At 45.2% G+C, this 11,598-nt stretch overlaps 1 protein-coding gene across 2 annotated transcripts in view; it reads right to left on the reverse strand.

The window, feature by feature from the left end:
* Positions 1–11,598, reverse strand: part of LOC145410530 (uncharacterized) — a 192,618-nt gene that overhangs the window by 16,278 nt on the left and 164,742 nt on the right. For both annotated transcript variants that reach the window (XM_080280643.1, XM_080280642.1), the window contains exons 5-9: positions 8,478–8,614; positions 5,179–5,331; positions 2,395–2,575; positions 1,406–1,545; positions 499–680 (exon numbers count right to left, since the gene is read on the reverse strand). In XM_080280643.1, the coding sequence (XP_080136769.1) occupies positions 499–680; positions 1,406–1,545; positions 2,395–2,575; positions 5,179–5,331; positions 8,478–8,614 (793 nt within the window). The remainder of the gene's footprint in view (positions 1–498; positions 681–1,405; positions 1,546–2,394; positions 2,576–5,178; positions 5,332–8,477; positions 8,615–11,598) is intronic.

Here is an 11,598-nt window from a genome sequence, read left to right on the forward strand (position 1 = left end):
CTATCTGACTCAACTGCCTATTAACATTCTCCTCCTTCGACTTCAACACCGCTCACAAATATAACATTCTACTGCTCAGAGGAACACCTGTCTCATTCATTCTTCAACCAATCTTACCCCAACGCCAAAACTGACTTCACAATATAAATAATCTTACAGGCACTCAGCTGACCTTTAAATAACATACTGCTCAAAATCTAACGTCACTGATTATACGTAAGTGTTGTACCCCAAACCTTAGCTAGAACAGTCATCAATATCACCACCACTATCATCATCATCACTCTCTCTCATACCTCTTGCCTGCCTCACTCGCTCTCTTACCCCCATTTCTCTATCCATCAACCAATGCACCTGATTCATACCAACCTGCCTATGCATCTATCACACAACGATTTTTCTAATACGCATCTATCTCAAACCGCTATTTTAACTCCTCTCTCTCTCTCTCTCTCTCTCTCTCTCTCTACTGTCTCACGCCACTTTTTCTCGCCTCACCTCTGGGGTTTGGTTTCGCGGACATCCAAAATCGTGCACGGGAAGCTGTTGTATGGGGTGGCTCTTCCTGTCGGGGGTGAAGCAGACGTGATCCTTTACCGATATCAAGTTCTCGCTGTTGTTCGGGTTGCTTAGCCATTTCCACAGCCACAGGAGCTCGCAGCTGCACTTCAGGGGGTTGTCTGTGGGGTTGTGGGAGGTTAGGAGGGGTTGGAGTGGGTAGAAAGATGTACAGGGGTGATGTGAGGTGGAACTGTGAAGGAAAATGCTTACTTTAGGGGGTTGTCCGTGGGGTTGAGGGAAGTTAGAAGGGGTTGGAGTGGGTAGAAAGATGTACAGGGGTGATCTGATGTGGGGTTGTGAAGGAAAAATGAGTACAGTAATCACAGAGGCATTTCAGGGGGTTGTCTGTGGGGTTGAGGGAGGTTAGGAGCGGTTGGAGTGGGTAGAAGGAAGATTTAAGAGTATTGGAAGGGGGTTGAAGTGTGTGGTGGCAGGAGAGACTGAGGTTGTTAACGATGAGAGGTGCTTGTGGGAGACGAGATATATTTGTGGAAAGTGAGGGAGAACATTATTTATAAAAGCAAAATGAAGACGTAAATGTTGGAAGCCTGGAAAAAACTGCTCCTCAAGAAAAACACAGCACAGAACCAAAAATCAAGATCCGATCATCTTGGAGCTTATAGGGAAATACAGATTGAGGAAACTTGTAGGGAAAGGGAACTTTAAAACACGTACTGAACAGGGACGAGACGGGAACAACACGAGTACTGAACGTGGACTATACGGGTACAATACGGGGACTAGACAATTAATATATGGCTACTACAGGGGATTAATACAAGTACTACACGGTAACTATCTGGGTACTATACAAGGACTCAATGTGGACTGGGTGGGTACTCACGGGACACGTCAATCATGGTGATGGTGTCGAGGATGGGCTGTACTGTGTCCTCCTGCAGGCTGGTCAGTTCGTTGTGGGACAGCTTCAGCCACTCCAGGGAATGCAGGTCCATGAAGGCCAGGGTGGGGATGCTGGGGATGCTGCGGGAAGAGGAGGTGAGACAGTATTATGTTGGAGGTAGAGGAAGTGAGACTGTATTATGTTGGAGGTAGAGGAAGTGAGACTGTATTATGTTGGAGGTAGAGGAGGTGTGACTGTATTATGTTGGAGGTAGAGGAGGTGTGACTGTATTATGTTGGAGGTAGAGGAGGTAAGACTGTATTATGTTGGAGGTAGAGGAGGTGTGACTGTATTATGTAGGAGGATGAGGAGGTGAGACAGTATCATGTTGGAGGTAGAGGAGGTGAGGAGTATTTAACACCTGAGTGCGAGATAGTACAAAAAAAAAAACTCTGACTCTGAAAATAAACAAGAAACTGTTTGGTGAAAATGGTCTGGTAATACGAGTCATTTTAAGTTACAGACCATCTTGTGTTACCCAGCGAAAGAGAGAGAGAGAGAGAGAGAGAGAGAGATGAATCAAGTGCCAGTTTGTGGTATAGTACATTTCTTTTCACTCTAAGCATCCTTGATCACTGGCCTCCTACTCTCATATTAAAACCAGAATCAGATACCGCCAACAGCAATTAATCTACAAATATCTAGGGCAGGGTAATCAAATGCAGACAGACAGAGGGAAAGCATACTTCTCCTCTCTCTAGGGCAAGGTTCTAAATTGACAGACAGACAAAAGGACAGCCTACTTCTTTCCCCGCAAGTCTTTCCCCACAAGTCTTTTTCCTTACTTCTTTCCCCACACGTCTTTTCCCCCTACTTTCCTCACGTCTTTTTTCTCCTACTTCTTTCCCCACAAGTCTTTTTCTCCTACGTCTTTCCCCACAAGTCTTTTTCCCCAACTTCTTTCCCCACACGTCTTTTTCCCCACTCACTGGTTCTTGTCAAGCAGGATGTATTTAATGGTGTCGCCGTAGCCCCTGAAGGCGTCCTCGTGCACCTGGTTGATCTTATTCGACTCCAAATCCAGCTGGCGGAGGTTGTGTAGGGGGCGGAGGGCGTGGGACGGGATGTGGTCCAGTTTGTTATGCCCCAGTTCCAGCCACTCCAAGTTTCCTGCGGTTAGGGTGACAATGAGGACACTGGGAGACGAAAATGAGGACTGGGAGACAAGAGTGAGGACTGGGAGACGAAAATGAGGACTGGGAGACATGGGTGAAAATGAGGACTGGGAGATGTGGACTGGGAGACAAGAGTGAGGACTGGGAGACGAAAATGAGGACTGGGAGATGTGGACTGGGAGACATGCGTGAAAATGAGGACTGAGAGACAAAGGTGAAAATGAGGACTGGGAGACGAAAATGAGGACTGGGAGACGAAAATGGAGACTGAGAGACGAACATGGGGACTGGGAGACAAAAATGAGGACTGGGAGACGAAAATGAGGACTGGGAGATGTGGACTGGGAGACAAATATGAGGACTGGGAGACGAAAATGGGGACTGGTAGACGAAAATGAGGACTGGGACACGAAAATGAGCACTGGGAGACATGCGTGAAACTGAGGACTGGGAGACAGGTGAAAATGAGGACTGGAAGACATGAGTGACAATGAGGACTGGGAGACAAGAGTAAAAATGAGGACTGGGAGACGAAAATGGGGACTGGGAGACGAAAATGGGGACTGGGAGACAAAAACTGGAGTAATCAGTGTTTTTTTTTTTTTTTTTTTTTTTTTTTTTTTTTTTTAATAGTGGATTTGAATTTAGTATATGATGGTTACTTTATCGGGTCGAGGGGACTGGGGTGGGATGTGGATCAGTGTGGTGTGGTGTGTGAGGCAGGTTGGGTTGGTGTGGTGTGGGCGGGGGTGATTCAGGGTGATGTGGTGTAAGACGGTTGTGTGGTATTGTGGTGTGGTGTAAGACGGTTGTGTGGTGTGGTGTGGGGGGTGATTTTGTGGTGTGGTGTGGTGTGGGAGGGTGATTTTGTGGAGTGGTATGGTGTGGGAGGGATGATACTGTGGTGGTGTGGTGTGGGAGGGTAATTTTGCGGTGTGGTGTAGTGTGGTGTGGTATTAGTGTAGTGTAACTCTACTGAAATTAGCACCTCGTTTCGCTAGTGAAGAGAGTGACATCAAACTCTTCCTAAGTGATCCTCCCTCGTCTAAAAACAATATCAAAAACAACCACACAACATAAACAACTAACAAAAACAACCCCTGTAAAAACAAACACCTCTCCCACAACCTAAAAAAAAAATAATGTCTCAAAATTTCGAGTTGAAGAATTTCAGGGAACAAAACAAGGGAGGAATTTTCAAGTTGTGTGGAACCCGAGGGAGGAAGAGACGACATGACAAAAATTGGCGGTGAGAGAGAGAGAGAGAGAGAGAGAGAGAGAGAGAGAGAGAGAATTTGAAAAGAATGAGGAGAAAGAAGGGATGTAGAAAGAAAGATAAAAAGATGGGAGAAGGAGAGAAGGAAGGAAGGAAAAGGGAATGCAAGACGGAAGGAGGGAAGGAAAATGGAATGCAAGAAAAAGACAAACAGACATGTAGGAGGGAAGGCGAGAGAGAAAAAAGAACACGGAAAGAAAAACAAAGTAAACGACGAGAAAGAATAAAAAGAAAGAAGGGAGGGAGGGAGGGAGAAGCAGGAAGGAAGGAAGGAAGGAAGGAAGGAAGGAAAGAAGGAGGGAAGGAAGGAAGGGAGGGAGAAGTAGGTAGGAAGGAAGCAAGGAAGGAAGAAGATAAGAGCAAGAGAGAAAGAGGAAGGCACCTCTCTCTCTCTCTCTCTCACAACCCTCCTCCAAGCCTCCAAGTTAATTAATCTTTCTCTCCCTCTCCCCTTGCAAGAAAATATCGCTTCTTTTCCTCCAAAATATTCCTCTTCCTTTCCCTCCCTCAAAAACATCCCTTGCTCTTAAAAATATTATTAATTTCTCTTCCTACACTCCTCTCTCTCTCTCTCTCTCTCTCAGCACACCATCCACCCTTCCACCTTACCATCCTGCCTTCCTCTCTCTCTCTCTCATGCACACCATCCGCCCTTCCTTCTTACCATCCTCTCTCTGTCTCTCTCTCATGCACACCATCTGCCCTTCCTTCTTACCATCCTCTCTCTGTCTCTGTCTCTCTCTCATGCACACCATCTGCCCTTCCTTCTTACCATCCTCTCTCTGTCTCTGTCTCTCTCTCATGCACACCATCTGCCCTTCCTTCTTACCATCCTCTCTCTGTCTCTGTCTCTCTCTCATGCACACCATCTGCCCTTCCTTCTTACCATCTTCTCTCTGTCTCTGTCTCTGTCTCTCTCTCATGCACACCATCTGCCCTTCCTTCTTACCATCCTCTCTCTGTCTCTGTCTCTGTCTCTCTCTCATGCACACCATCTGCCCTTCCTTCTTACCATCCTCTCTCTGTCTCTGTCTCTCTCTCTCTCTCTCTTTCTCATGCACACCATCCGCCCTTCCTTCTTACCATCCTCTCTCTGTCTCTGTCTCTCTCTCTCTCATGCACACCATCTGCCCTTCCTTCTTACCATCCTCTCTCTGTCTCTGTCTGTCTCTCTCTCTCTCTCTCTTTCTCATGCACACCATCCGCCCTTCCTTCTTACCATCCTCTCTCTCTCTCTCTCTCTCTCTCTCTCTCTCTCTCACATACACACCATCCCCCCTTCCTTCTTACCATCCTATCTTCCTCTCTCTCTCTGTACTCACTCTCGAGGCCAGCAAACGCCTTATCACTGATGTTGGTGATCAGGTTGTGCTCGATGTTGAGGGAGTTGAGCACAGTAAGGTCGCTGAACACGTCGTCCTGGATGGTGGTGATCTGGTTGTGTTCTAACTTGAGCATGTCCAGCTTGTGCAGGCCTGAGGGGAGAGAGGAGAGATTAGAAGGGATCAGAATGAAATATCAGCATGTAGAGAGAGAAGAGATTAGGAGAGATTAAAACCATATCTCTATCCTCATCATCATCATTATCATCATCATCAATACGAAGAGATTAGGACAGATTACAAGAGAATATCATCATCATCATCATTACCCTAACCTCCCACCTATGGACAGGGTGGGGTACGATTCATAAAGACAAAGAAAAATATATATACCGTATTAAAAATAAAAACATTCTATTTTTTCACCAACCCTATCCTGTCAAAATCCTAACATTAAATACATAAATAAATAAATGCAAATCGGACTCTACCAGGTCTCCTCTGGTAAATAATAATAATAATAATAATAATAATAATAATAATAATAATAATAATAATAAAAATAAATCTATATCTATCTATTGCCAGACGCCTTAATCTCGTAAGGAAAAAATATCTTCATACGAAATACGGAAAAATAATTGGCCACAAAGCACCACATTTGACTAGGGAGCAAATTTTAGTGCTGAAATTCAATGCTATTAATATTATACAGTATATATACGGCCTACACATTAATTTAAAACAATGAAAATTTTAGCGATATGAAAGTCCTACCATTTTAATACGATAAAAAAAAAAAATAATAATAATGAATGACGTTTAAATTGCTTGACGTAAAAAAAAAAAATATGCGTGAGAATGGACGATGACGACGACAATGATGATGATGATGATGATGATGATGATGATGATGATGATGATGATGATGATGATGGCTGGCTTAACTCTAGAAAACGTGTATGTTCGTAAAAAACTGAAAAAAAAACATTATAAAGAAACGTTTCCAGTGATCCCAAGGTCGATCAAATATTCATATGTTTACTTCTGGATACCTTGAGGAGGAGGGGAGGGGGAGGGGGAAAGGGAGGGGGAGGAGGGAGAAGGGGAGGAGGGAGAAGGGGAGGGAGAGGGGGAAGAGGGAGAGGGGGAAGAGGGAGAGGGGGAAGAGGGAGAAGTACGGGGTGAAGGGAGGCAAGATGAAGGTGAGAGAGTGAAGGAAGGGAAGGAAATGAAAGAGGGAGACAGGAGACAAGAGGGAAGAGAAGAGAAAGGGGAAGGAAAAGAGAGGGAGAGAGAGGAGATCAGGAGAGGGAAGAGAAAGGGGAGAAGGAAAGGAAGACTGAGAAAGCACAGATGGGAGAGGGATGGAAAGGGATGGAGGAAAGGAAAGGGGATGACGGAGGTAAGAAAGAGAGAGAGTGGGGGAAGGAGAGGAGACAAGGAAAGGGGAGGAAGAAGCGAGGGAAGAAGGGAAGGAAAAAAGGAGGGAAGAAGAGAAAAGGAGAATAGGAGGTAAAGGGGAGGTGAGGAGACAAAGAAGAGGAGGACATCGGAAGGGGAGGGAGAAAGGGGACGGGAGAGAGAGAGAAGTGAGGGGAGGAGACGGAAGGGGAAAAAAGAGAAGGGAGGGAAGGAGGAGGGAAGGGAAAGGAGGAAAGGGAGGGGAGCAGAAGGAAACAGAAGGAGAGAGGGAGTGAAGGAGAAGGGGAGGGGAAGGAGAAAAGGGCAGGGAAGAAAGAGGGAAGGAAAGGGAGAAGGGAGGGGAAGGTGAGAAGGAAAGGGAGGGACGGAGGGGAGGAGGAGGGACTGCAAGATGGAAGGGGGGTGGAGGGGAGGAGAAGGAGGAGGAGGAGGAGGCGTAAATGTCAAGTGGCACTCGAGCCTAACGCAAATTAACGCCAGGCTAAGGACGACGTAGGTCAATACTCGCATACACACACACGAGGATGGGAGATTTTGCAGGGCCATGACGCTCGGGTTTATTTAGTTCAGGATTATACGACACGAGTTTGATGATGATGATGATGACACTGGTGATAATAATAATAGTAATAGTAATACTAATACTAATACTAATAATAAATAAATAAATAATAATAATAATATCATAATAATAACGATAATAATTCCACACTACTGCCACATCCACTCCACACCCAAACATACTCAATAACCCACAAGAGCCATCCTGACCTTTCCAAAGTTCACAGCAGTCATGCAGTGTTATATAAGCCAATGTTGCTATACGGCGTTTGTTATCATCTGACGGCACTGGGCAACCTCTATGGCTTCAATATTCAGTCGTGGATGCATGTCTGATGAGCCTTAGATGAGGTGGGCATGAGTCTCCTTGGTTGCTAGTCAAACCGGCCCTCCCATCAGCGCATTTGTTCTGAATCTCACCTACTTGATGGGTAAGTGTAGTCACAGTGGAGGGATGATTTGACTAGTAACCAAGGAGACTCACACCTGCTTCATACCTAAGGGTTACTGAATTTCACGTACCCACAAGCCTGTCTTCTAAGGCGTGCCAGTGCCCCAGTTCCATCATGTAACAACACAGAAGGATACAGTACACCTCCCCTTTAACACAGCACACCACCTCTCTAACACAGCACACCTCTCCAACACAGCACACCTCCTCTCTAACACAGCACACCTCCTCTCCAACACAGCACACCTCCTCTCCAACACAGCACACCTCCTCTCCAACACAGCACACCTCCTCTCCAACACAGCACACCTCCTCTCCAACACAGCACACCTCCTCTCTAACACAGTATACCTCCTCTTCAACACACTACACCTCCTCTCTAACACAGCACACCTCCTCTCTAACACAGCAAACCTCCTCTCCAACACAGCACACCTCTCCAACACAGCATACCTCCTCTCTAACACAGCACACCTCCTCTCCAACACACTACACCTCCTGTCGAACACAGCACACTTCCTCTCTAACACAGCACACCTCCTCTCCAACACAGTTCACCTCCTCTCCAAACACAGAACACTTCCTCTCCAAACACAGCACTCACACCCTCTCCCACACAGCACACCTCCTCTCCAACACAGCACACATCCCCTCAAACACAGCAAACCTCCTCTCCAACACAGCACACTTCCTCTCCAACACAGCACACATCTTCTCCAACACAGCACACAACCTCCCCAAACATAGGACCCTCTCTAAACACAGCACACCTCCTCTCCAACACAGCTCACCTCCTCTCCAAACATAGGATCCTCTCTAAACACAGCACACATCCTCTCCAACACAGCACACACCTCCTCACCTTTGAAAGCGCCGTCTGGGATGTGGTGGATGCGGTTTTCGTGGAGGTCCAGCACTTCCAGGTTGGTGAGGGGATGGAAGGTGTCGGTGGGAATGTCGTCCAGTTGGTTCTTCCCCAAGTTAAGCCTCATCAGTCTTCTGGGGGACACGAAGGAGAGGGGGGGGGTTAAGAAGTGCTGACCTTGCCCTATGCCCCTGACCTCTGATAGGGCTGTCTCAAGATTGTATTACCTCGTTCTTGGCTGACCCTCAACTCGTCCACCAGCTTTGGTCCACATCGAGTTAAAGGTTATGATGATTATATAAGGAAAAACAAACAAAAACAGACACTGACACACACACACACACACACACACACACACACACACACACACACAGCAAAACAATACATCCCCCAAGCAAGGAGGTAATAATAAAGAAGCTGCAAACACGGCTCTCTTGCTTGTCAGGTTATTAACAGTCCATTATGTTTAGGCAAGGAGGAAGTTTTGCTCGTTAATTCCAAAAGTAATGATGATACAACACACACACACACACACACACACACACACACACACACACAAGCAAAGAGGACAAAGGAGTACTTAAGTAGGACGGTAAAAATAATTAATAAAGATGGACTTAATGAAGATGAAAAAAAAAAAAAAAAAATGAATTGAGATACCTAAACAAGGCAACAATAAAAATTAAATTGTAGTGAATGATGATGATGATGATGATGATGATGATGGTAGTGGTGTGGTGTCAATAATACATAGAGGGGCACTCAGTGGAATGTCTCTCTCCGACAAGGGCAACGTCATTCCCAAACCACTCCTCATAATGGGTTAGGTTTCTTCATCAGAGACTAGGGTTTCGCAAAAAGTGTTTTCTGGATTCAGAATCTAAAATACGACGCAGATCCGTCCCAAAAGTTAATCGGTGGTTCCCTGGGACATGGGCTATCTACTCAACAAATTTGGTCCAATTCTCTCTTTCAGTTTTTTTAGTAATCCTTCTCACAGACAAACAAATTAACAAACACACAAACAAACAGGGGTGAAAACATACTCCCCTTGCCGGAGAGAATACTAGACAACATAAATAGAAGAGTGAAAAGGCGGTGAGTTAAAAAGAGTAACTACGTGACGATGGTAAAGGAACATGACAAAGACCACAGCCAAGAGTCACTGAGCTCTCTCTCTCCCTCCCTCTCTCTCTCTATCTCTCTGGAGGGGATTACCATAAGTTGGGTCACAGGTTACCAATATCACACACACACACACACACACACACACACACACACACACAAAGACCATCCTCCCTCTCTCATACATGTACAAGCACACATATACAAGATCATATTCTCTCTCTCTCTCTCTCTCTCTCTCACACACACACACACACACACACACACACACACACACACACACACACACACACACACACACACAGTCAGGCAAGCTCGCAAAGTTCCCTGTCACGCATTTGTTTCTTTTACGAGGAGGGGGATGGGGGGAGGGGAAGGAAGAGGAAGATAAAGGAAGGGAAACAAGAGGGAAGGGAGGGAGCTGGGAGGAAGAAGGGGAGGGAGAGTAAAGAAGGATGGATGGGGAGAGAAAGGAAGAGAACTAAGAAGAAAGGGAGGTAAGGAGAAAGTTGGAAGGATGAGGAGAAGGAGGAGGATGGAGGGGGAGAGAGAGGGGAGGCATTCAGGGAAGAAGCTGGAAGATGTAGGTCAAGAGGGGAGGGAAGGGGAGAAGAGGGGAGAGAAAGAAGGGGAATGGAAAGGAAGGGGGGGAAGGGTTTAGGAGAGGAGAGGAGAAAGGAGAAGGAAGACGGAGAGAAACACAGAGAGCAATAGATAAGAGAGTGGCAACTGCAGAGAGATAAAGTAAACCTAGGAGAGACGGAAGAAGGATAGCAGCGACACGAAAACAGGATTTAACATAACCAAGATACAAGGCGCGACCGTACAGAGATAAAGGGGACCCACACCACAATATACACCGCCCCACTGACCACTCCACGCCCGAAAAAAGGGAAAAAAAAAACACATGGAAACACAGAATAAAACACAGAACGCCAAAGAAAAAAAAAACAACACATGGAAACATAATAAAACACAGAACGCCAAAGAAAAAAAAAACACAACACATGGAAACACAATAAAACACAGGACGCCAAATACAACAGAAAAAAGATACAGAAAAAACAGAGGCGATATCCACGCATAATTGTGGACATAAATACATATTAGAGCGAAAATAAAAGGACAGTGACCGAAACCTACTGACGTGGTCTTTGCAGCCTAATCAACTGTTCAGAGTATTATGTACGAGTTTCATAATTGTTCAGCTAAAATGTGGAACGCTAGTATTGTCCGCAAGCGTGCCTCGCCAACCAAAACATGGACAATATAAAAAGGCGAAAAAAAAAAATAACTGGCGGGAAAATTTAACACCATATAGCACAACAAACTGAAAACTCCATGGAAAAAACTGAGAGAAATGAGCACACGACAGAAATAAAACTGAAAAATGAACCTAACACACGAGTACCGAATTTTGGAAGCCGGCTGTGACCTCCCTCAAACGAATAAGGTCAGAGGGAGGCAGAAAACAAAAACTAATTGACATTCTTCTCTATTTAAAAAAAAAAAAAAACTACATGACAATTTTTGGCATCAACAAAAGAAAAATAAAGACTGGAATTCCACCCACCTCTATATAACGCCACCTGACATGGGCGAACCCGGAAATCCAACATTCTTAAATCATTCACACACACAACTGGCAAACTGTGGTACTCTCACTCTCAGTCTGTATTTCCCTCTGTCTATGACCTCCTGACTTATAAATTCGATGTATCTAGGCAGCCTGAAAAGAAGGGATCTTGAATTTGGCTTTCCATCATTTTACGTTTCCTGTTAAGTACCCTTTTTGCGAGCTTCCAAACTTAGAATCTATTTCCTTTGTTTACTAAAATAAATGAAAAAAATAAAGGGACGAAAGTAATAACATAGAGACACAGAGACGGAGTGTAAGAATGAGCTAGGGGAGCAACTAGAAACGAAAAAATGTAAATATCTTCAACTGGAACATAATAAATCTTGGTCCTACAGTGTTTGATGATGATGATGA

The sequence above is a fragment of the Coenobita brevimanus genome, chromosome 86 (genome assembly GCF_032717465.1).
Source record: "Coenobita brevimanus isolate Jiangsu-jjx chromosome 86, ASM3271746v2, whole genome shotgun sequence".
Classification (NCBI taxonomy): domain Eukaryota; kingdom Metazoa; phylum Arthropoda; class Malacostraca; order Decapoda; family Coenobitidae; genus Coenobita; species Coenobita brevimanus.